The 27,673-nt window shown below is 36.6% G+C and overlaps 1 protein-coding gene across 7 annotated transcripts in view; it reads right to left on the bottom strand.

Moving 5' to 3' along the window:
• Positions 1–27,462, bottom strand: part of LOC121417109 (APOBEC1 complementation factor-like) — a 42,456-nt gene extending 14,994 nt beyond the window's left edge. For 3 of the 7 annotated variants that reach the window (XM_041610688.1, XM_041610690.1, XM_041610692.1), the window contains exons 1-7: positions 26,634–27,461; positions 11,520–11,694; positions 10,663–10,849; positions 10,082–10,235; positions 9,189–9,272; positions 6,689–6,787; positions 5,409–5,538 (exon numbers count right to left, since the gene is read on the bottom strand). In XM_041610688.1, the coding sequence (XP_041466622.1) occupies positions 5,409–5,538; positions 6,689–6,787; positions 9,189–9,272; positions 10,082–10,235; positions 10,663–10,849; positions 11,520–11,694; positions 26,634–27,326 (1,522 nt within the window). In that variant the 5' untranslated portion in view covers positions 27,327–27,461. Of the gene's footprint in view, positions 1–5,401; positions 5,539–5,558; positions 5,711–6,688; positions 6,788–9,188; positions 9,273–10,081; positions 10,236–10,662; positions 10,850–11,519; positions 11,695–26,633 lie in introns of those variants that run through there. The other 4 variants (XM_041610691.1, XM_041610693.1, XM_041610694.1 and 1 more) reach the window with 3 other exon arrangements.
• Between the last annotated feature and the right edge of the window lie 211 nt (positions 27,463–27,673).

The following is a 27,673-nucleotide window of genomic DNA, read 5'->3' as shown; positions in this document are numbered from 1 at the left end:
AACTGTTGCGAGACACTTATTTGAAGAATACATCAAAGAACACGGAGTTCCAGAGTCATTACACACTGACCAAGGAAGACAATTCGAATCGCGACTTGTTCAAGATCTCTGCAAGAAGCTTGGTATCCGCAAATCGCGTTCGTCTCCATACCACCCTCAAGGAGCAGGTATCGTCGAGAGAGCGAACCGAGTTATTAAGGAACAGCTTGCAAAGTACATAGCCGATCAAGGAGGTGACTGGGACAAACATATACATCAACTACAACTAGCCTATAATACCAGTGTTCATTCAAGCACAGGTATGACACCCTATTTCGTCATGCATGGTCGTGAAGCACGGACCCCGGCTAGTATCACTTGTCCTATCATGAAACAGTCATATGATTCTCCTCAAGAGTATGTCACCGATGTTTGTTCTCGGCTGAGAAAGGCTTTCCAACATGCCAAGCAGAAGACAGACCAAGCTCAACTTCGACAGAAAAAGGACTATGATGTCTCAACTAGAACCATCAAGTACACTCCCGGAGATCTTGTTTGGTTGCACGATCCCGTCAATGCTAGACATAAATTAGAGCCTAACTGGAAAGGACCTTTCGTCATTGTCTCATCCTCTCCTGATGAACTTGACTACAAGATTGCTGACATCCATAACGAAAATGTGAAGAAACTGGTTCATCACAATAGGCTCAAACTTTTCAGGTCAAAAGCATATCTTCAAGGAAAGACTCCTACCACTCGTCCTTCTTCAGACAGTCAGGAAAGACATCTTTCCATTCGTCCTCCTTCAAGTGCTCAGGCAAAGCCTGATATTCCTCCTCCATCTAACTTAGCATCTCAGTCTTCAATAGAGATGCCATGGTCAGCAAAATCTCAAAATCACGCTGATCAGGTCCCCATCCAGCCTGTCGAAAATCTTCATGTTCCACCTCACAAACCAATCCACCCGGTGAGAAGTGAGACTGATCGACCTTCACGGTCAGATTCATTTTCTCAATCTGCAGACCAATCCATTCAACCCCAGAGGCTAGACAACTCTGATCCACCATCAGGGTCAGAGAAGTCTAAAGAACAGTCATCTACCCAATCCATACAGTCGTCTACCCAATCCATGCAGTCGTCTACCCAATCCATAAATTCACACCCTATGTTGGATGATTCTGACCAACCACCATGGTCAGATTCTATGGGACAGTCATCCACTCAGTCTCTACAACAACAGGCTAACCAATCCATTCAAACTTTGGAACCAAACCAGGTTAATTCTCAAGGACGACAAGTAAACTCTCCTGACCAATCCAATATACCAGGACCCTCTAGAGAGAACCAAGGTGACAACCTGGAGGTCACCAACCGAGAACGCCCTCCTCAACCATCAACTGATGAATCTGTGAGCCAGCGTGTAACTCGTATGCGAGAAGATCCCACTTCGACTTCACGAACTCGTTCAGGCCGTTCTATACATAAACCAAAGAAGTATAGCGATTATCAATTATGACTCTTCCTGGAAGTGAGACATTTTGTATTTCACCGAACTGAAGATGTTATGATCGTCAATGTTAATTTTAGATTACTTCCCGAAGGAAAGATCTGAACATTTAATAAATTCGAATTTGACATCTTTATCCAAAAAGAAGAGAAAACTGAACAATACAATGGACGTGTCAGATACTGACTTCAACATGAAAAGTGAATATTTTGTATTGAACTATTATATCGGACAGAGACATCTACGAACCAAGATTAATATTTAGAAGAGTGAACGATTCGTCACATGCAAACTGATTCTTCATGATCCGATATTGAACAGACTCAAATTTCATTAATCTGCAAGTCCAAACATCAGAAATTTGAACTGAATATTTTTTTCAACACGCGGATAAATGAATTTGAATGAACTTTAAATCATATGGATTAGTCATTTTGAAACAGAAAATGAGTTTTTTTTTTAAATATGGACAGCATTTGAACATCAATCATTGATGTACAAGTTAAGAGTATCAGAATATTAATTTGAAAATCATGCATGTACTAGGTTTATTTTTCATCTGACTGATTGACTATTAACATGTAAAGTTTGTAGACAGGAAAATTGAGCAAAATACTGTTATTTCTATGTCCAAAAAAAAATTGCAAGTCAAACATTTTTTTTTTAACATGATAGAATATAAAAAGGATAGATAGAAATGCTATTGAAACCAAAAGTCTTTGACAAAAAAAGTAATGATATTGTTTTCATATACTGTTATTCATACTTATACATGCAAAACTAAGAGATTATTCCAAGACAGACATCACTCTGTTTATATTGTCAGTTGAAATAATTTATGATAATTGTAAATTTATCTTTATAGAAAAAAAGATTACTATTTTGGTAGTTTTTTTTTCCAAAAGTGAACCAAGAGGAAAATAATTCCTTTCAGAATGAAAAAAAAGGTATTTAAGTAGATTTCAATGTGATACAGCATGGAGCTAGCTCTATGGATACAGTATGTGATGCTGAATATCTAAAACTTAGAGATATTATTGAGTTGATTTTAATCCTGCACAAAAGGTACTACTTTAATCAAATAGATATGTGTTTTAAAAAAAAAAAAAAGTCATTTTTAAAAATGAAATAATTTTGTGATTATATTTCAGATTTATTGGTACAGTCACAGATTTCAGTGTAAAATATGTTTGGATAGTGATGATAATGATTTATCTCATTTTAGTGATTGCGTATAGCAGGATAGTTGGTACAAAAAAGTGAAAAATTAATCAGTTTACTTATTGAGTACAAGGATAACTCATAGGACAAAGCTTTCTAAAAGTTTTGATAATTATTGAAATTTGTTATCAATGGTTTAATGCCAGTAGAAATGAAGTAATTTCTGCACTTGATAATAGGATAAATGATAAAATCATGGAGATCTGAAATCATTCATGTAACTTTGGAGAATTTAAAATTTTCAGATTATCCATACCTATGTATTGATCTCATTTCATATTTGGTACAGACATGATCTTGTTTAAAAAAAAAGATTGTTTACATTGATGAAATTTTATATATTTTATACAACAAAAAAAAGAAGAGAAGAAAACACAAAAAATGGTGTTCGAAAAAGAAAAATTGTTTTCTTTCATGACAAAAAAAAGAGGAAAACATAAAAAGTATTTTTTTTAAACTTAAAAGTCGAATCATCTGTTTGAAAAAAAAAGAAAGAAAAAAAGAATAATTCCATCCAGGTGTATGGATAGTATGGTTGATACAAGTCAATCACTTTAGATATGTTTATATTTATGAAAGTACTCCATTTGTTAAATTCCATTGTTTTTATAGCGACTAATGACAATTTTTTTTTAGTGAAAAGGATATATATATATATATACTTGTTGCTTGATAGTCATTTTCCAATTATTACAAAACGATGGTACATTTTCAATAGTTCTGATGTTTAGTAAATTTTCGAAGGTGCTTAAGATATTTCGAATTATAAAATGAGGACATTTTATTTGTGAAGGAAAGTCTAGTTTGTAGGGATTGATTTTGTACTTTTATTTCTTTCCACTTTTATTTCTTTCCACTCTTAGTCATGAATCATCCCTTTTTTGTAATAGAACACCCCTCATTTATATTCACCCTTTTCATCCTCACACAAGGTTCTTTTGTATTTATTCACTCCACCATCCTCCATACAGCTTTCTTCACTCCTCTCTCTCCCTCTCCCTTTCCTTCCACCTCTCTCCTGATTGGTTATAGTTGATGCACTCAAGCCTGGATAATAATTTGCATATAGTTTGAATATCTTTTGTTTGTATATATAAATATTCAGTTATACTTTGTTCTATTGATTTGCATTTAAATGAATATTGATATGCTTTAAAATAATTTGAATGGAATGTTGCTAGAATGCAACAAGGCTTCTGTACATTAAAAGCTGGGAGTTGGCCAGTAAGTTCTGAACATGATAGCATGTCTTGTCTGCTGGGCTGTCTCTGTGCATGAAGAGTGCTAGGAATGAGAATTGATAAGAACCCCGTACTACACAATCAAATGTAGAAAAATGCTCTACGATCAATGCTAAGCATTGTGTTACGGGCCCCAGGAACGGATCCAGAAGTGGATTTTATTTCATTTCAGACTTTTTACAGTCTTGGGCTTTATTTCATTTCTTTAGTTTATATCCAGGGTTGGACTTTATTCAGGGTGTGAATTTGTTCAAAAAATTTGTCAAGCAAAAAAAAAAAGGTTATACTCAGGTCACAGGGTGCGCAATGAAGGCATTCCATAGGGAGCACAATTATATTTTCAAAATTTTACGAGTGGGCCCCCACCTCCCGCCAGCCCCCTGGATCCGCGCCTGGCTGACAAAATTGAATTTCGGTTTTCTTGAAAGCATTCTTCCATCCACTGAGAACCAAGAAGAACAGTTACCCCGTGTGTGGTACGTTAAATGAAGTTGGGTTCACACGCAGCTTTGTGTAATAATGGAAGGCACTTCAATCTTCCATTCAACAGCTGAAGTCATGCCTTTATAGTGTGAACCCAACCCAGACAGAAGGTTACCATTTTTCGAGTTTGAAAATACACACATCTGAACAGTGCTTTATTTCAAGTGTAAGATCAAGTGTCATTAATAGAGGCTTGGAATTGAATTGTTGTTGGAAGCAAATTGCATCCAGCTATATTGTCCAAAGGATTACTCCAATACAAGGACTTTTTTTATTGATTGCAAATTTTTTTGGGATCGCCAAACCAACAGCATGTCTTACAATCAATTACATATTTGCGATTGATTGCTACATCTAAAATTGCAAACAGAAATCAGTGATCGCAAATATTTTCATGAAAGAAACTTTTTTATGATGAATTGCAATTTTATTTGGGATCACCAAACCAATCGAATGCCTCGCAATCAATCACAAAGTTACAATTGACTGCTGGGCCCAAGTCCTACAAAGAGTGTTGATTGATCAACCCTAACTATGGAAAGCCAAAAACGCCCATATCTAAAATGCATTTGAGTTCAAACTGTTTTCTAGATATGATGTATATCATAAATTCATAGCTTACTTGAGAATTTGGTGTGTTTGTCTTTGTTAAATTTGCAAATTTCCTGCAGAAAAAATATGACACCGATGGGCTTCCAGAGTTACGGTTGATTGGATCAATCATACCTCTTTGTAAGATGGGGCCTTGATCTGTTTCTTGCAATATGAAGTAAAACTGATTTGCCTTAATTAATTTGCAATTGATCGCAAACATTTTTTGTGCAACACCTCCCAAGAATGGCTCCAGTACCACCTGTGTAAAGCCTATGGAACTTAGAGAATTCTGAAAGTGACAGATTTCACAGGGTAAATTGCATTTCTGGCTCTCAGCGGATGACTTTAAGAACCAGATGGAGCGACATACATGTACCTCTTACCATCGACAGGAACCCCCAGGGAAGCCAAAAGGCACTCGGCAGCAAAGTTCTTGGCCTGGTCCGGGGTCTGGCAAAGCTTCTGGGGTGTGAGTCCATCGGGATAGTTGGCCATTAGACCAGGAACTGTCACCTGAGTAAAGAAAGGACATAGAGAGTTCCATTGAAATACTGGCATGGTAGAATGGGGGCTATTTACAAGAAATGGGTAGACTAGACCAGTTCTTGGCCTGGTCTGTGGACTTGCAAGGCTTCTTGGGTGGGAGTACATCAGGACAGATGGCCATTAGACCAGGAACTGTCACCTGAATAAAGAAAGGACATAGAGAGTTCCATTGAAATAATGGCATGGTAGAATGGGGGTTATGGACAAGTAATGGATAGACAAGACCAGTTTTTGGCCTGGTCTAGGGACGGGGAGAGCTTCTTGGGTGTGAGTCCATCAGGACAAGCGGCTCTAAGACAAGGAACCATTACCTTGAAGAGAGACAGAAATACACACAGAGTATAAAAATAATGCTGAAAGGATGCAGACATTCTTTGGAAATGCTGGCAATGGTGATGAGGGTAATGTACAAGAGATAGACTACCATTAGACCAGTTCTTAGCCTGATCAATGGTCTAGCTGGCAAAGCTTCAAGAATGTTACAGTAGGTCATTATATCTGCAACTATCATCTGGACAATAAGGAAAATGGTGCAGATAATTTTTGTTGAAATTTTGTCATTAATAAGCAAGTTCTTGATGGCCAGGTCTGAGGTTACATAAAAACAATTTGCAATAGTGATCTCATCGTGTAGACAAAGAGATGGATGTCACTAGTTGTACAATGAGAAAGGAGGGCTACAAAACGTGAATATACCAATATAATGCATTCCATGTTACACAAATTGACCAATCACAGGGCCTGCTTTACAATTATCATGCAATAGTAACATGCAGTAGTGATCTCATCTTGTAGATGAAGAGATCTATGGATGTCACTGTTTATACATTGACAAAGAACGCGCTATAAAAGTGAATATAACAATATAATGCATTCCATGTGACAAAAATCGACCAATCACAGGGCCTGCTTTACCATTATCATAAAATAGTAACGTGCAGTAGTGATCTCATCTTGTAGATGAAGAGATCTATGGATGTCACTGTTTGTACAATGACAAAGAAGGGCTATAAAAGTGAATATAACAATATAATGCATTCCATGTGACACAAATTGGCCAATCACAAGGCTTGCTCTACAATTATCATACAATAGTAAAATGCAATAGTGATCTTACCTTATAGATGAAGAGCTGTACATCACTGTTTGTACGATGTGAGAGGAGGGTGAAGTTTGGTGGTCCCCACTGATTCTTATTGCACAACTCCTCCAAGACCTACATTAAAAACACCAATCACAAGGGTGATATACACATGTGGGACGTTATAAGAAACTAGCAAGCCAAGCGCTTTTCACTGCAAAGTTGTAACTCGTCGTACAAAAGCCGTTAGCGCGCACTGCACGTCACCTTCCCGCAGAAAGGCCATTAGTGTGCAGTGATCAGTGCACGCTAACGGCCTTTGTGCGGGAAGGCGACGAACTGATTGATTAGTCTGCTTCTTGCATCGACAAGTATGAATCGACTTGCTTTTTACATCATCCAGGGCTAGAAATAAGAATTAAAAGGGGCATGACTTTTTTTATTATAAAAAGGCACTTAAAAAGGGAAGTTGGTGCTCACTTTTGGGGGCATCATTAGTGAAATGGGATACATGTACATGCACTGGATTACTGCAGGAACCACGCAAGGCCCACAGGCAAAAGGGGCATCATTTTGGCACTTTGTCTACAAATATTTGGAAGGGCATCTGGGCTATTTCTGAGGGCATTGGAGGCCATGGCCATGGATCAATTTCAGTTTTCATTTTATATTCATTTATTTCATTACGACATGGTACACGTACATCAGCCAAAGAATGTTCTTCAGAACGTCTGTGTATGATTTGAGCCTGGGTATAATTTGAGCCCTTCTAATCTAATATGGGAATATCAAATGGAATCATTTTTAGAGAGTGGAGAGTCTGGATAAATACATATATTGGGAAAAGATATTAACAGGAACTTCAGCATACATGTACGTGTATAGCAAGATATGAATGTCTTATGAGGCAGTAATCTACTTAAGATATGAAAACACTCAGATTTCATACACACAGGTACACACATCAATGAATGATGGTAAATAGTGAAAATATGCATGTACACAGTGGGATGACAAATTATGGATAATCAGGACAAAAAGGAAAAGGAAAGAAAAAGAAAGGATTAAAAGGGTTTGATGGTTATGAATAAAGATTTATGTTTGGATGACATCCCATTACTGCAGTTAACTCTCATATTAAACAAATGGGTTCCCTTTTTATAATTTCTGTATTTCATTTTTTGCTTTACATTTTAAATTTGTCAGCATTGTCAAGACGTCATTTTTCTGTTACTTATTTTTATCATCTCATTTGAAATCAAATCTACTTCATTTAAAATCAATTTTTGCTGTAATAAACAAGCCACAGCTCAATCAAGAATCAATAGAATAAAAATAAAAATGCAAAATGCCCTCTTTACATATCCATGTATCGACAATCTATACAGCTGAGGTGCTAGAAAAAAGAGCGAGTACAAAAAAAGGAAGGAATAAGAATATAATAGAATGAAAAACTCCATGCGATGAAAATATTTTGTACATTTCATAGGATAGGGTTAACATGCATGTAGCAGAAATGTTAGTAAATGTTCTGGTTTTGAATATATTCTACTGCGATTGGTAAGCACGTCATGGTCTAGTGGTTCTGACTCTCGCCTTTCAAACAGAGGGTCATGGGTTTGGATCCTAGCCATGGCAGGTTTTCCTTCAAAAAGAAATTTATCCACACTGTGCTGTAATCAATCCAAGTGAGGTGAATGACTACCCAGCAGGATTAATTCCTTGAATGCACTGAGCGCGGGTGATGTTAGCTCGAGCTAAAGCCAGGTAATAATAGCAGCACTTGTGTCCTTATGTAGGCAAAAAGCACTTTATAAACCCAGCTATTATTATCATTCAATGGGTGACTGTAAACCATGGATGATCCAATAAACTAGAGGGCTGCTGTGGAACTAGCCTTTAACCTTGGTGGAGGATGCAGCTTTTGTCTTTGCCTTTACGAGTCTGATGCTCTTGTGCGAAACATCAGCCATATGTGTAATGGGAAAGACTATGCGTAACAAAAAACCTGGAGAGAATCCTAGTCCAGAAACAAACGATGAGAACGCGAGACCTACTTTACAGCTACATCAGCCGTATATATTGCCGACGTTTCACGTAACAGCATCAGTCTCGTAAAGTCGAAGACAAAAGCTGCAGCCTTCATCTAGATCACTTGCTACTGTGGTATTAAGTGAGAGGTAGAGGTATTGTCTAAATCTCCTGACTCTGAACCACAAGGTCTGGGGTTCAATTCCCATTGCTCAGCACTCACATCCTCTGGTTTATGTACTTTAGCCACTCTCCACCCATGTGTAGTAAATGGGTACCTACATGTAGGAAGGAATCCCTTGAATCTCCGATCAGGATAGCCATGCTAAAGCAGTGGTAATAGTATGCAGCGTTTAGAACCATTGTATTAAGCACTATATAAATATTGCATATTATTATTATTGTTATATGAAACACTGTTATGATATGAAAGCTGATTAGTATGGACAGGTACTGGCATCCAATGTAATTCACACTTAGAAAGTCTGCTTAAATGTTAGTATACCTGAATGTTATTTTTCTCTGGTTTAAGAGTTACGGGGTTCGTTGGGGTCAATTCCATTCCGGGAAGGAGGTCGAACAGGCGTGGCTGGATTCGGAGGGACAGTTAGAAAAACAAAAAGTACAGGAATAATCAAAGGAAAATACCAGAACATGTTAGTCCAATTTATCATGTTATCATCATAAATATGTTGTAAATATATTATGAAAATGATTAGATAATATGTTAGGAGATAAATTTAAACAAAACACAACTGTCTGTAGGCAGGATACCCACATCAAGTTTTTACAATGTTTCATAAAATTGTTATTAATAGAAGTGGCAAGAGTTTTATATACTGAAGTCTTGGACTTTGATAAGCTCATAGAAATTAGTAAACAACTTGTTGATAATAAGCAATTTTTCCTTGACAAAGCCTATAACCACATGCAAAAACTGATCCACATACAACTTGAATTTTGTACAAATGAAATATTCAAGAAGTTAATTTTTGTTATTTTCTTTTTGATTAATTATTCTTATAAAAGCCTTCTGTTTTAGTTCAATTGAACAAAAGAGTGAATGACTAATATCAACTACGCTTCAAAAACATATGGTTAATAAACAGCATGATTAAAAAACATTAATCTTCAAATATAACACTTGCATGTATCATGTTAGTGATTAAAATAACAAATTAAACTGGGTTGATACCTTTACAAAATCATGATTTTGAAACAAATTTGATTAAATAAATCACTTCGTCCCAAAAAAAATAGCGAGTGATCAGGGGGCTAATTTCTACAACTGACTGCATTGATTCCTGTGTATATGATCATTCATAGAAATCGGCCCACAATCAATCGCTATAAAGCTTCATGTTACCAGCCCTAGGACAGGACCTACAGCATACATACCTCTTGGGGCTTCCTGTCATAGCGGTTGTAACCCCGTCCCATGCCATAGCTCCTCGTTCCACCAGCACCTCGCATACTTCCCCCACGGCCTCTGGGGGCACCCCGGATTGGTGAGCGCTGCATCATACCGCCGCCCCTACCAGCCATACCCATCCTATGAAAAGAAATTGCCAAATCCAGGGGTTTTAGAAAATCATATGGACTTTATACATTGCCTTGTTCTTTCTTATCAAAGACAAGAAGGAAAGAAACACCTTGAGGTTTAGTTTAGCAATAGCTAACACACAAGACCTTGCCTTTTCTGACTCATAAACTCAGACAAGTAAACAAAAGTGCAAGTTAACAGGCAATTCTCACTTCCATACTCCTTTTTTCTTCTTTTGATACTGCCTCTTTAGAAGGGGCAAAATATCTTTAGGTATTCTTGTTTAAAACTTGTGCTTCATTATTCTTTCTTGATGGGGTACAGGTGGATTATAATTCTCAACTTAGTTCAAGGAAGCAACCTCTCAAAATCCTATGCATCAACCTCAGACATAGCTTAGTTAAAAAAAAATCTAAATCATTATGTTTATACTTACATGGGTGGCATTCCAGTAGGGTTGCTGTAACCTGGGTAGTAGGAGGGGCTTGTCTGTTGCTGGTCGTAACCATAGAGACCTTGCTGCACGTAGCCTCGCCCTGAACCTCTGGTGTAGCGGACGTAGTTTCCTTTGTCAACAGGCTTGGCGAGAACAACCTCAATCTTAGCACCATCTAGAAGGGCATCTGTAAATAAATATAGATATTCTTTACAATTCAAAATATTTCGTTAAACAGATTTTGCAAAGACTGAGTGAATTTCAATAGCCTTTTTTGATGGAGAAATATTTGAGTGTTAAGTAATTAATGTGGGCTTATGAATAAATTAACATGGGATTAGTAATATCAACCACATAACTTAGCAACAATATTGTTACTTATCACTCTTCTAGTGGATTCAACCAATTTAATTATCTCGCATATTTTTCCCAATTTATTTCAATTATCTGATTGAAATGGACATTACTATTGTTAAAAATTTGAAGAATACTGTCAAAGTAAACTACAAACAAATCTGGGGCCCGTTGCAGAAAGAGTTGCAATCAATCGCAACTCTAAAAATCATGCGCAACTTGATTTTCAACCAATCAACAGCGCGCATTTGGGACTTGCGATTGATTTGTTGGCTTGTGTTTAAACGCAACCCTTTCTGCAACGGGCCCCTGGTCTTGTAATTATAAAACCTGAGATTTCAACAGTGGTTTGAATTAGACAATGGAGAGCATTTCACAAAGCACCTGGTCAGCGATTCTTAATGACAAAGAACCTCTCGGCCAATCACATGCAAGTATTTCAGTAGCTTACAACAGATATCACACACAAGTAGTTTCATGAAATTCTCCCCCTGTTAACTTACTGTCCATAGCATTCATTGCACTGAGGGCATCCTCCCTGGAGAAGAAATGGATGAACGCAAAATCTCTGAGTTTCTTCACTCTCTCCACGCTTCCTTCCTTGAACTTGTTGAACTCTTTGGCAATGGTTTCTTCTGTTGTGTGCAGCATTAGGTTTCTCACGTATAAGATTTTGACCTGCATATGTATGAGTAAAAATTAAACATATACAGCATAAGGATTTCATGTATAAGATTTTGACCTGCATAGGGATAAGCAAAACGTAAATACAGCATAAGGTGTTTTTCATGTATAAGAATTTGACCTGCAAAGGTACAAGGAAAAAAAAACAAATAAAGATAATCATTGGACAGGATAGGATAAAAATGTTGGAAGGGACAGATTCAAATCTGATCACTTTTTTCCACAGCCATCCTAGAACTTATTGAACTCTTTGGCATTAATCATGTTAATAGTTTCTTCTGTTGTGTGCAGCATGAGACAGGGAATGTATGGTATTAACACCAAACACTTTTTTCCATGGCTATCAGTAGAAAATCAACTATGGAAATGGTTTTAATGATTTGTTGTGTAATGAAGAAAATATTTCCCAGGTGTAAGAATTAACATGTACAGTAAAACTTTTGACAGGATTGGATAAAGAAATTCAATTCCTGTTCATACATGTATTTGTTCTCCACTGCCACCTTAAACTTTCTGATGTTTCTGTGCAGCATAGAGACAGGGAAAATATATCAACCTGCATGCAGAAATAATACTATGAATAAAGAGGGAGAAGGTAAAATGTGAAAATTCCCATCAAGTGGGAATTCATTATAAAAAATTTCCAATGGTTTAATCAACTCCTCACTCTTATTGGCAGAGTCCCTTTTTATAGGACAAAAATAATAAAACAATTACATGTATAAATTAAATTCTAGGGTTGGGGATACAAGTATTTTAACAACTCAATGTCATACAGTCTCTTGCAATATTGTATAACGGTAGACAGCATGAATTGAAATGAATCATTTTAAAAGTCACTTTGGGGAGGAAGAGTAAAAACATGGGAATACAAAAAGAGGCGTGTACCATCGCTAATTCTCCAACACTTCATACATGTACGAGAGCAATTCATCTACAATGTACAAGTACAAGTAGTTAAGCATACAATGAGCTTCAGAGTTCAAATACGTTGATTCATATCTCTCGTATTACAGAATAAGACAAACCAAACATATACCTTGGTTTGCGCAAGATACAACACTCTGATAAATATAGGTCAAAGAGCAAAACTAGCCTTGCATCAAGCAAACATCAAATTTAATGGTAGTGTGGGAGGCACGATAACTCAGTCGGTAAAGCAGGGGTTTCGGATTCCGGTGCCCTGGGTTTGATTCCCACTTGGCGTGCTAGTGCCCATAAAGGCATTAATCCTCATTACCAGGTCCCTTGGAGAGGACCTTAGCCGTTGGTCCTCTGGTTGCATGCTTACAACCGGGGTAATGATATCTGGGTGCATAGAGACGTTGATGTGCTATACAAGAACTGACTATTATTATTATTGCAACCATCAATCATGTAAAAAAAAATCACTACCATTTACCCAAATTTAAGGTGGGCATTGTGTAATTTCTGAAGAAGTTACCAACAAAATATTTATGTAATATTGGATGGACTTGAGGTTAATAATACAAGGAAATATTGGACGAGCTTTGCATAAATAATGGACGAGTCGAAGACGAGTCCAATATTTTGCAAAGCGAGTTCTATATTTCCTTGTATTGACCGAAAAATGGGACATCCAGTATTATGATTATTATTCATACAGAGAATTTTAGCAAATAATTTTTAACTTACCCTCCCGCCCTGAGACTCTGCTGTATGATGGGGGGACCTAAAGCTACGCACTTTGTTTTCAAACAATAAAAACTGTCCCAATTTTAATATTTCAACAAATTATATTTCACTAATTTGTGGCAAACATTCTAAAGATCATTAACCAAGTAGAAAATATCACAAAACTCACTAATACGAAAATCCCGTCGTGTTTTTCGAAAACCTCTTAATTTCGCCGCCCGATGTAGAAGGGGTCCTAAAGCTACGCATTCGATTTATCATGCAAAAAAAATAGTATTTCCTGTGCCTCAATTTCTAAAATATATTCAAATTATTATAGGATAAAATGAATTTAAAGCGAATATAACTCCAAACTTCCTAACAGTTGTTGGTTTTCTCTGCATTTAGAGATTTACTGCAGCCTCTGTAGAAAAAATTTAATAGGAATTGTTCATCACTCTGCAGTCACAGTTCCACACACAGTGCGCATTTGCCATTGAAAACTGCATGCGCGCGCGATGAGTGGTGCGTACACTTCGGGAATTCCCCTTCTAGTCGTCCAATATTTTCAATATTGTGTCACCTCGGAAAAAATATTAGGCGAGTTCAACAAACTTTTTAAGTGGGTCGAGTGCACCAACAAAATAACACTTGTATTTGGGCTCTAAAATTGTCTGTATGAATAATAATACCAAATATTGCATTTGCATGATGATGATTGTGAATAGCATTTGCAGAGAGCAGGTTTTTTTTTTAGGGGCTACTTTTCACAAAACTCTCATATCTCGAACATATTAGTCATAACACTGCAGTGCATGGGGAGTTTCCAATACTGTTATTTTCAGGGGTCTTTTGAGCATTTTGGGGGCAAAATCATTATGAGCCCCTGTGTAGTTTTTCCCTGGTTTAATGTCATTTATCTGTGAAAAATATTGAAGATAGTCAAGGATTGTCTTTGGAGGTGGGTAGGATTAATTTGCCCTTCAAAGTTCAATACAATTATTATCAATCTTTTAAAAAAAAACTTAAAATTAAACATAGAGTAGGCCTACTCCTTGGATTGAAAAATCTGTCTGTTCGAGGATTTTTTAAATATATATTTGTATTATTTAGTTCTCTTTTGTACAAATGGAGGGATGCCGTGAACATATAGCCTAACCAAGTCCGAAACAGACTGATTTTTTTTTAGTCTATTCCTTGATATAAACAGCCCATATGCCCCCCCTTTGGAAAAAAAATCAACCCCCAAAATGTTTCTAGTATTCACTCATTCATAACATACATGTAAGAATAAAAATAATGCAGAAGAAGCCTTGTAACAAGGCAACATCAAGGGCCCCTACTGTTGAACCAATGTTAATCATTAACCATTAGGCAAACACAGAAGCTGCAGTTGTCTATCTGAAAATAATGCCATATCTGCATAAATTTGAACCTTCATGTTACCATGGCCCCCGGTTCAAGAATTATCTTTCGTTTTCCTAAAGGCCATACATGTACATGTGTATATATTATCCACATTGAACATATTCACCCATTTGCATGTACTAGTATTTTGCTTCCAAAACTCAATAAATGACAGTATATGGTCAACATATACATACTGTGTGTATGTATATATTCAATATACAATGTACTTTTTTTTCAAATCTGAGGACAATTCAAAAGGTCAAATTGTATTAGTCACAAAACATCAAGGAAGAGGAGTGGGTGCTAAAATTGACAATAAAATTAGTCCTTTTAGGGTGATGAGTACATCAGGCCACATTTAATACTGGTAACTTTTATAATCTAATTAAATGATTCTAACCATCTAGTCTACTGTGCAAACCCTTCACTCGAGTAAAGGGTCTGAATTGCAGCCTACTCGTGCCTTGTTTATGAAGGCCCTCTTGCCCATGTGCTACTCTCTGCATGGAGACACACTTTTGTTTTATACCCTTTTCATAAACCCATCCTCCAATTATCCGCCTAAAAAAGAGTAATGCGGATAATTCCATAAAAATTGTGTTCACAAACTGAAAATAATCCACACTTTTTTTACGAGTGCCCGACCGGAAAAAGGCGGATTATTTTCATGGCAACTGCACACGCCCCCTCCGATGCGGTGGTGTTGGAAAAGGGTGACCTTGTGACCGCACCATGGCAATTATCCACATTACTTTGGAAATGCGTTCATCAAGTCAAAATCTGGTCTCGATGCTGCTATTATGCGGATAATAGCAGGATCAAAATAATGCGGATAACTCTGGTCCTCCTCCGATTTTACGACCAAATTATGCGGCTATTGTCCGCATAATTGGGTTTATGAAAGGGGTATAATATTGATCGAAATTTCAATTTGAAATGTTTCAGTTAACTCAACTGCTAGTCGGAGTCCTAGTTCACAGTTCTTCAAATAGTAAAAAAAAAAGAAAAAAAAAGAATACTTATAAACACCTGAACCAAGACCACACCATTCTAACTAGATAGGATATTATCACTTCATATTTTTTTGTGTATCAGGGTGTGAACAAGCTATCATATCATCCCCTTCATTTCAAGTACAATCCATAGAGATAAAGTATTTGCATTGATATCTTTAGCTCAATGAACATTGCACTCCTTGAGAAAAGAATAACCGTTCGCTATGATCTGTTCTGACTTCTGAAAGTCATTTTCAATAGTTCAGAGAAAAAAATGAAATGGTGGCAGGGGCAAATTTGCCCCTGAAATGACCCAAGAGCCCAATAAATTCCCATACAGGGTCTAATGCAGCTTGTAATGTAGCAAATGAAAGCTCAGAAAGAGGCCCTGGAAGAATTTCATATTAATGTTTCTCCTGCTCATACACTTGCCATATGTGTGAAGTATACAAAAGATGCATGCACCTGAGTTCAAATGCAATCTACATGTATCCTCATCTATCTATCTATTCAACTATAAATTTTAACCAGTTAATTCCTTGGCTGTTTTTCTATGAGCAAATTATCCGCGAAAAGTCTTTGGACAGAAAATTTAGCAAATCATCAAATCAAGTGAACAAAAATAGGGTACTTCATGATCCCTTTAAATCCTGCGAAGATCGCATAACAATAGGTCTCAGATGTTTGATTTGGTGGAAACAAATTACTTCTATTCAAAGAATCGGATAGGTTTACAACGAGGCTATCCATCAGGGAGTCAGTCGTGTGTGAAACACTACAGATGTGTCAAAGTCACTGATCATTTAACACCCCAGACCCTACCTTGGCCACATTATGCTATGGTCCCAAATACTTTTACGAATGCTGTACGAACAATTTAATACTCTTTTGATATTGCTATATATCAGAAATGCGAAGCGTATTCACGAGTAATGCAGTTTTTGCGATGCCAACAATTAATGCCATCAATTCACGAATCTTCCCTGAAGAAGGTACATGTAGATGTCTACCAAAAATTTGGAGAGTGAATAAAAGAACTTAATTGTTGGCATTGCAAAAACTGCATTACTCGTGAATTTGTTTCGCATAATTTCTGATGTCTTATTATTGCCAATACATCAAAAACCAAGATGCTTATATATATATATATATATATACGTATATATATATACACATATAAATCTTCACACAGTGATTTTCAAGGTATTTGTGACCATAGCAGCATTCCGAAGCTTGCAATCAATTGCAAAATGACATCACAATGATCAATCAAGACCCTTGTAGTACATCTACGTACATTTCTGGCATGAAAAATGTTTTATTGGCAGAGGCTATTCCAATTGCCTATGTCTGCAACACTGTGCATTGCAAAGAATGGAGGAGTTTGGGGGTTCTTTTTTGCGCATTTTGGGGACGAAACAGCCTGGGGGCCCCTGTGTAATTTTTCCTTGGTACACATGTGCAGTGTAAAAGAGGGCTAATTTCAAGTCCATGGATGCCCTATTATAATTAATTGGCCTAAAAAGTGACTACTTCACCTAGGATATTTTTTTTTACCCTTTTTAAATATTTCATATTTATGGTATGTGCCCTTTTCATATTGGTTAGCCCCTGAGAATATCCAATTTAATAGTCTCTCACATTTTCATCAAATAGTACTGTACAGGAACTAGATGTAACAACCCTTCTCCAAATTGTTAACAAGGAAAAAATACACGGGGCTAGGGGAGTGGGGGCAAATTAATTATAATAATATAGGGTATTTATATTGCGCACATATCCACCTTGTTAGGTGCTCAAGGCGCTCCTATATTACCCGGCTAAGCTATGTGTTCATAGCGCACACAGCTTTTTAAGGAATTACTTCCTACCGGTACCCATTTACCTCACCTGGGTTGAGTGCAGCACATTGTGGATCAGTTTCTTGCTGAAGGAAATTACGCCATGGCTGGGATTCGAACCTACATGTACATGTATGACCCAAATTAGCCCCAAAGCACTCAAAAGAGCCCTAGGAACTAAAAAAAAAATGAACCCTGGCGATCCCCATTCATGATACAATATTTATGCTTTTTCATCAATGTTGCAGATTCAGGTAGTAAGTTAAAAAAGTAGCCCCCCTCCCCCCCATTTTTTTTTCCTGATTAACTATTTGTAATTAATTCTGAACCTTTATGTAGAGAGCCCCTTATACATGTAGGCCTTCAGTTTGATATCAATTCCCACGTCCTGCAAATACCATAAATCATTGATAACATGGATAATGCTATACAGTATTTCAGATTCTTGTGCATACTAGCAACAGAACTCTTCCCACCAACATAAAATGATGAAAGTGCTATAAAGTTTCATGTACAATAAACTTGTGTAGCAGGGTAAAAATATATGCAAAGTCATAACCCAGGCAAAGTCCAGTTTAGCACTTTGCTAAAAATACACTTGATTGATGGGAGTACAAATATGGAATTCAAACCTTTATTATTTGATGACGAATCTTTTGGAGCTCGATGCCAATATAAACCTCAAACCACTTGAAAATTGGATCCTACTATATTGCTATTAAATTCAAAGATGAGCAGTTCCTTTCCATGTCCTGAAAAGGACTAAAAGTCCACTCTCCTCATAAAATACACATGTAGATCAGTATTCAATCTGTATTGATGAGAAGTTTAGACTGATTTTAATACATGACTGGACTCTTGAATTTTGGGGAGTAAAATAATGTATTTTCACTAGTGTTGGACCAAAAAATACCTCTTTTTAAAAAATAAAATATGATGTAGCTCTACTGTACTTCTCAGAATAGAAATCACTTCTTTGAGATTAAAAACCACCCTGTTCATGCATAACCTGGAGGCCCTGCAAATACATGTATAGGGAGTAGAAAATAAATATTCAATTGATTGACTTGTAACTTAATATTTGTATTTGTATTTTATTATGCTGCACTGGATATTGTTCATACAAAATTGACATGTACATTACATGTACATGTAGCTCTACTTCTCATTGAGTGAAAGTCACACTAAAACCTGGAGGTCTTTCGAATGAAAGGAAGTTATGAAATGTTTTATGTATTTTTGTATCAGAATTGCAATTCTATTTATACATGAAGATATGAAATATGCTATGCTTTGGAATATACATGTATCTCCTCTTCATGTACTATTCTGACCAGGGAGGGCATCTCAAAGGGCCTTGTACATGTGGAAAAGACGATATAGAAATATGAAGCATTCAAATGCGAATCAGTGTCTTCTGCATGTTTTATTAAGATCATGGCAATTCACTGTGAATGTGACCACGTGTGTCTTTTTTTAGCTAAGTAATCGTCCACGTTGGCATAAAAGCAACAGCGCAATAGAAGGCAATGCTTTCCCCTCCTTGGTAAATTTACACAGCAATGTGGATATTGACCCCGATCCTACCTCCACGTCTTTTGAAGAAGAGCAAATATATCAAACAAATATAGGCCTTCAAGGGTCGCTTCAATGTGTGTTAGCAATGGGGTGACTATAGAACTGTGTGGTACATGTAGGTAAAGAAATACAAATGTAGTTGATGATATAGAGGATGAAATGTACAACTGCAAGTATTAGGGTGTGAATAATTACAATTACATACAGCAGTGTGAATAATTTGATATCATTGATGTTTGGTTGAAAAACTAACCCTATTTCAGTTGCAAAGTCAACCCCTTTCCAATGCGTACAATGTATATCAGGCATACATGAATGAAGTTGTATCAAATTCAGTTTCATTAATAAAATGTGTTACTTCATGGAATATACTTCCATTTAAATATTATTAGAATAATGAATAGTCCTTATTAAATACCATTGCCTCATGTACATATAGGCCTACGGTAAGGGTCAAAATCTAATGGAGATTCAATATCCCATCCATACATGTAGTTTTTAGGGATTCTTTATTTCACACAAAAATTCTTAAAACCCTTTCCTTTTGGTTACTTTTCTTTAGTTCTGCAATAAAAAAAAGAACCTCTTTCCACACCCCAAAATGGGACTTTTTAATATTACATTCAATTATTAGTAGATCCTCGTCATTTTCAGAATTGATGACATTTCCATACTGTAGTACCTTCCAATAAATGGGAACAAGGAATTTCCTGAAATAACATTCTTTATATTTCCTATTCAATACTACAGTTGTATATTTTTCACACAAATAGGAACACACAAGTTAAAATGGAAATTTTCTTTTCCCCAAAAATGCGTTCAGCAATGTTGCTTTCTTGCAGGAACAATTGGCAGGTATGAAATTCATTCGGATCACAATGTTTAAAATTTGGGTATGAATTTAAAAAAAAAGCTCTTAAATATAATAGAAAATGTTAAATTTTTGTCTAATAAGTCACTATTAGTCTGATTAAGTTTGCAGATTATTTCCAAATATAATACTTTGCTCGTAGTATCACAATTCTGCCTCAAACCAGGGAGCTGAGAGTACCCCCAGATCAGTCAAACATATGAAATCACATGCGTTATCATGACCAGGGGGATGGGAAGGTCCCTGGTCAAAACAAGGAGGTTGAAATAACCATGGAGGGATGTCCATGATTCACAAATCATAATCCCAATACCACTCATGTCACAATTACAAGCACCATTGTCACTTCAATATACACATGTACATCAGCACATGGTTAATCTCTCCATGTTTAGTCCCTGTTAAATCAGGCATGAGTCCCCACTACTCAATCACTCAATCACCCTCATTGACAGTTACAGGGGTTCATTACACCAATGGGATTTTAGTTAATCCCTCCCAATCACCTCCCTGAGGGGATTGTCTGGGGTGTAAAGTGATACCCCTTCTTTATCTCTGGGGTATAATTGGATTGAAAGTGATAAAGTTAAAAGAGTGTGACCTGAAAGAAAGGTCATGATGGACAACTTTTTATGTAATCTTGGCAAAATAAAATTTTTACTGTCTATGTTATTATTTAAAAGGGTTTTATGTACTTTAAACTTTGTCAGCCTGTTGTTTGTAATTGTTATCTTGTTAAAACCTGATGGAAACAGAAGCAAAAACACTCTTCTGTTTATTAATAGAGTAGTTTCATGCAGGAGAGGGGGGAGGTGCCCAACCAAACTAGCCCCTGTTGGAAATAATACATGCAGTTTCTCTCATTGTATTCACACAATGTGATCACAGTGTGGAACACAAAATGTACACACAAAGGACTATTAAAAGAGGACAGAGTATAGGCATACATGAATCTGAAAAAAAGAAATATAATACGTAAATAGGGATTGTTTTTATAGTTTCATGCTCCTGGAAAAGCCTGGATTTCAAAGTGTGATCAGGAATCAATATGCATAAACTTCTTGGACAAATCCACAATTGCTTCCAAGTTTCAAAGAGATAATATCCAGGGTTAATTTTTGTGTTTGTTATCAACTGGAATGGTTTCTCATTAACTTTTCCAGACTCTTATCAGTTTATTCGAAGATTATAGCTCCATGATGCTAACCACTGCTAAAGTTAAATGGACATGTACAATTAATGCACAATTGTGTACTTAAAACATTAAAGTCTGAGAACAATTCTAATGCAGAGAGCAGTACAATGCCATATAATAGTTTCAGCAAAGATAAAGACATTTCTACAATTGATTTTTAAAGAATATTTTCTCTATTATAGGTGGGGGGGGGGGTGATGAGTTTATATAAAAGCACTCCTCTCCACTGAATGGCAATAACTCAACTTAATAGTTTTACAGGAAAATAAATGGGATCTTTTTTCATTTGCCAATAGAGCTGTACAATGAACAAACACTCATTTACATACATGTGTGTCTACAGTATATGACTCTGCATCCATATAGGCCTATACCATACAATGAATATATCTTTTACTTTTGATAGAAATGGTGATTGGTTCAAATTTTGACTTCAAAATCAAAGGAGGTTACTTGTGTCTTTGCACAGATAAAGAAGCTTTTATCCATAAACATAACACACCAACATCATACTCAATGGCAGCTGGGTTTAATGCCTTTTGAAACTTTAACCCTTTTTAACAAAAAAACAAAACAGCAGTATCCCATTTAAGTGGAACTAATCTATATATCAATGTATTTATTGAGAAAAAAGAACTATTCATCTCCAAAACATAACATGTCAACATGAAAAACCATTGTTTTCTTTGGGAAGGTTTCAACATAGTATTGAACAAACACACTGTTTTTTTGTTTTTGTTTTTTAGGGCAAAGCACTAAGTTAATTAATCTTTTTTTTAATGAAAGAAATCCAAGTCATGCACATGCAGAAAAACATTGATTAACCCAAACATATCATATAAACATAAGAACTATTCTTTACATTTTTTGTTTAAAAATCTTCATTGGATTTCATAATAGCTTTATCATTGTTCAATTCAGCTCTGTATGCATTTGGCATTTCCTTGATCCATCTCTTCGATTCAAGTTTGTCAAGAGGTTCATCAATGGAAGGGGGCGTGTCTACATGTACTAGGATTTTGCAGTTGCAGCTATTCAAAAGGGTATTTCTTTATACCATATTTTGAACTGTTTTAATAATAGAATTCTATAGACTTTGTCAGAGTTTACATAGAGAAGCAGACCCATACACCAATAGCAAAATTTGACATTTACATGTAGATCTGATTTCTGAGTTCTCTCATTTTTTAACATGCAGCTCTTCATATGAATTTTCTACCTAATACAGCACATTACAGTTATTTAATACATCAACTGCATACTGTCTAAAGAGCAAATTTGTGGATGCAGTTGATTTTATTGAATGAAGCCACCCCCACCTCCCCCCCCAAGAAAAGCCCAATACAAATAAAAAAAAATAATTGATCATCATCTCCCACAAGAATGAGAAAGAGGGATGGTATGTAGGCAGGCAGCCAGGCAGGCAAAAATATATTTTTTCAGGGACTATATTTAAAATCCTTCTGCCTAAATCTGCAACATCGAATGAAATAACGTTTCCTTCGATTGGAGATTTTTAAGGCCAGGGCTCTTTTTTTAATAATTTCCAAGGCTATTTTGAGTGTTTCGTTTGGGGGCAAAATCACCCGAGCCCATGTGTCATTTTAGTTATTCCAAGGATGTATTTAAATGTATAGACGTATAGATGTCCTCTTTATATACATGTAGGTTGTAGCCTATTCAACTTTGCCCATACACATCACTAATACTATTAAACTGATTGATATCTCAATCAGTCTGGAAGCCAGACTATCATTTCTCATAGTATGCCAATGGACAATCAAAAGAAGTCAACATTGTTTTTGTTTGGAGAAGAAAATCGCCCCCAAGCCCCTGAGTTATATTTCTCCCTGGATGCATTAAAACGAGGCAGTACATGAACATGTAGTAGGCCCATTCCTATTTCCCAATTCACAATATTCTAATTTCAATCAGTCTGGAAGCCAGACTATCATTTCTCACGTGTATGCCAGTGAGCAATCAGGAGAAGTCAATTTTATTGTGCATTGGTGTGGGAGGTGAAAACCCCAAGTGCTAACAATCCAGGTTTACGCCACGCTTGCATCAAGCCTGGCTGGCAGGATGACTCAGGACTTCTCACAAACCCCTCTTTTACCCTTCAAATCTACTTTAGATGAATGAAACATCTATTTTAAGCATTTAGTCATCCCTACTCCTCGCATGTGTATTTACAATGTAGATTGTGAATTAAAAGAAGACTAAACAGGGGAGATATTCATGGTGAGAGAGACTACATGAAGGTGCAATAGAGTGTTTAGTATAGCCTATTAAAAGAGAAACATTCATAAACAAGAATAATGAATATTTCAATGTTTTTGATATAAGTTTCAAGTTTATTTTCAATTCTACTTTACACTTACAGCAATTAGGCCTACACCAAAGCAACTTTACACAGTAACCAAAATGTGAAGATTAACAATACAAAACATACTACAAATTGTTAAGAGTGGAATTGTGTATTTATATCTCTTCATGTACAAGTAAAAGTACTAAGGAAATTGAGGGATTCACTGAAAAATAGAGGAAAATGTGAAATAAATATGTGGTAAAATATTTACCCCTTCCACCTCTCTTTCTCAATAAATATAGGGCTACATGTATGTCTATCCTGAATCAATGTATTTTTGGGGAGCATTATCAGGGGAGCATCTTATCATAAATTCATAATCAGGGATGGCCATAATCGCCAACATGTGGTTTGAATGCATGTTGGACTTAATACTAATAACAATAAAAGTCTAAAGCATAAGTGGTAAAAATTTAATGCATAACATAAAATACAAATACTTCTCAATTTTATGTTATGAGCATTATGCATTTCCACTCACAATTGCCCCCACACCCCCATTTTGTACAGGAAATAATTTGGCAAAACTGAAGTTTGTGGGTCAAATAAAACTGGCATACTGCCATTTGTTGTAGTAAATTACACAAAATTTCTTGCATAGCATGCATGAAGTCAGATTTCACTGCTTTACACACATAATGAACTTTTTTAGCCTTGATACTCTGGTAGTAATTGTTACTGATCTCATATTTGGGTCCAGATAAATAGAGCATGAAATTTGCCTATTGAACTTCGCATGAACTGTTCACCGCATGCAAGTGGAGTGGACTACTTTTACAGTGAAATCATGAGCAAGGAGAAAGGAAGGGAAAGGAGAGTAAAGGAGGGGGGGGGGGAAGGGGAATTAAAAAATGAAACAGAGGGTGGGGTGAGGATAGTGTGTGGATAATGTATACAGACCCATATGTATGTATGTACAAAAGTGCTTGTTTACTATTAAACCCCTCCATAATTTAAGGGAATATTTCACTAATCAGTAAAATTGAGATCAATAAACAACATTTTGGAAAGTAAATTGTTCAATCACATTGTGTGATTAAAATATAACCACAATGATCATAACAATTTGTAATGGTGATTTTATTATGAGGATAATGGTAAAATACTTTGTTATACTATTCTGGGAAGGAAAGAGAATAACAAACAAACTATTATTATTTTTGAAAAGTCAAGATCATTTTGACTGTTGCAAGAAACTTGCAATCAATTGTAAGTCAATTTCTATAACCAAATCGATCAGAAGTCTTGTAATTGATTGCAAATTTCTAACTGATCGCTGGTCTGTAATTGCTTCATTTACTATTAATTTGCTTTAGACCTAATTACAATTGGTCTATCATTTGTAAGCTTGCGACTCACATTTGCAATTGATTGCAAAGGACTTGCAACACACACTAATATAGGCAATAAAAATTGTGATTCAGACATTACCAACTGGATATTAAAGCTAGTTTCAATATTTGCATTTGTATCAAACTTGGATGTTGTTGATGAAGAAATCTGATTAAATTGAGAATGATTGCTTTGATGCAACAATGGTAGACCTACTGCTATGACTCTGTTTTAAACAGATTTTTTTAACAATTAGATTCAAAGTTGACACAAGTCATAGAAGATTGTGGAACCTTTGGATTTAAGGAATAAAAGGGCAAAAACCATTTGGGAGACTTATTCTTCAAAATAAGCAAGCTCTTTAATGTTCAGGTTTCAAGTTGAGGTTTAACTTCAAACAATTTTTTAATGGGTTAGCGGTAGGGGTATTTGAAGTACGTGTAGTAGGTACATATTCTATAGAATCAAAATACTAGTATGACAAAGAAGCTGATTACATTATTGTCCCCTCCTCCCGATCTTAATACCTGAACTGGAGGGGGAAAAAAGAAAACAAAAAGCCACTGCCCAGAGGACAGAGAATAAACCTCCATATAAATACCACAAAGTCAACTTGGCCAATCTTTTGGATGAAACGGTCTGGATTAGGGTTTAAAAGTTAGGCAACAGAAACCCGTTAAGAATAGAGGTGATGTTTGCCGAGTGGGGTCGAAACCTTGGCATAAACAAACACAAGCGCCGGAGATAATGGCGCGAGAACACATGAGGTTACGCTGCAAAAGCCGCTTCATCAAACGAGGCGTCGGCGGCAGCAGCAGCGCAGCATATCTCCCGGCGGCACAGCCCACCAACGGAAAGAGATCTCCTGAAAGCGCTGGTCACGCCAGTGCCAGCGTCGTGAGTAAACCGATCGCACCTCTTGCCAGGCGATTTACAGGTCTCGACACGAGTATTAAAATTAGACTTTTAGAGGTCTTTCGCAAAAATATAAAACATGAATTCTTTAAAAGAAAAAAAAAACAATGAACAAATTCAACACCAAACATAACCAAACCATAATAAAAGCTAGATATTACCACCTCTCATTCAGTAAATAACATTAAAACTTAAAAGTTAAGGTTTAAGAACGTTTGGTCCTGCCTCGCCCTTGGCCCAACTTTGGAAGTTCGACAGCAACATCTAGAATTCTATTTTCCGTTTGATATTGCCATGCTGTGTTTATTTTCTTTTAGTCAAAAAGAAAGTTAAATAAAAATAAAAACAGGTCAAGCCTAGGGCCTACATGTTTGAGACAGAAAGAAGGTTCAATAAAAATATGTTAGGAACAAAAGGCCTGATCTAAGTAAGAGTCTAGGACCTTAGCCTTAGAGTATTTAGACAAAATTAACATCTAGGCCTAAACCACAATGATTTATAATCAATCAATATCACTCAGGTCTGGAAAACTTGGCTAAATTACTGTTACTTAAGGCTTTAGTCCTAACTGTTGTTAGTCAAATAGGGTTTCAACTCAAGTCTCAACCTCAGCCGGCTTTTACTAGGCCTAGCCTATTTAGCCTTTTAGGTTCGTTCTTTTTACTGACATTACTAGACTTGGGCCTACGACTTCAGAGGTCTTGCAAATTTTTCAAATGTTAGATCTATCTGAATTAAGTCCCAAGTCTATTAAACCTTAAGTTAGTATTTTATATAAAAAAAATAAACTCACCGATCTCATGACGTCTTCATCGACATCTTGCTCTGGCTCGGCCCAGTCTACCATAATCTGATGTCCCCAAAGTTGAATTCGTCCAGGGATGAGCTTGCGTCGAGCCATGGCTGCAGCCCGATGATTCTCGTATTCGACGAAGGCAAATCCACGATTTTTCGCCTTGTCGTTGATGGATGGGTACACGATAACGTCGACGACTTGCTCCGTCACTTTAGCCATCTCGGCAAGGATTTCTTCTTGTTTCTTGTTCTTGGGGATGCCGCCAACGAACAACCGGCAATTGTCGACAGATGGGCAAACGCCCAAATATCGCCCCTTTCGGATCTCATAATTGTTGAGCTGTTTCACCGCTTTCTTTCCATCTTCTCGATTGGTGTACATCACGAAAGCATATCCGCGATTGCTGCCGCTAAAGTCCATCATCAGACGTAATTCGTAGATTTTTCCAATTTTCATGAAGACGGGAACAAGTTCATCTTCGAATAAATCTCGGGGGATTTTTCCAACGAAGACTTCGCAACCCCGGCTTGGTTGCGGGCCTTCCCAGGCCGGGGGAGGTCCTCCATATTTACGCTGCCCATTCTCCTGAACGATGTGGTAGCCGGTGCGCTCCATCAGAGTCAGGAGAGCTGCCTCGTTTCGAGCACCAGAAATTCCCTCGGGGTTTGACTTATTTGGTGATCCTTCCATCTTCTTCTAATCTCGCTACGAAAAATCACAATTACAAGAGTTGAGTTGATTGTGATTTGAAATCTAGCCGGGATGATTATGGCTGAAATTGTGATGATCACTGGATTTTGATCCCCAATCAATTATTAGTGCTGATCCGATATCGCGGCGATTTCTTATCAATTTTGAGAGCTAGCAAAGCGCGCGCGCAGAACAAACAAAACGTCGGCTGCTACTCGCTAGCTTCCAGACCAAGGTCGAAAAAATAAATGTCGAAACGTCTTCTTTTCTCAACTTTTTATTCATATAGTGACTTTATTCTCTCATCCATTTCATAATTCTCATCTCCTCCTTCCTTCCTCCTCTTT

This window comes from Lytechinus variegatus, chromosome 6 (genome assembly GCF_018143015.1).
Source record: "Lytechinus variegatus isolate NC3 chromosome 6, Lvar_3.0, whole genome shotgun sequence".
Classification (NCBI taxonomy): domain Eukaryota; kingdom Metazoa; phylum Echinodermata; class Echinoidea; order Temnopleuroida; family Toxopneustidae; genus Lytechinus; species Lytechinus variegatus.
This window is presented reverse-complemented; position numbering and strand designations above follow the sequence as displayed.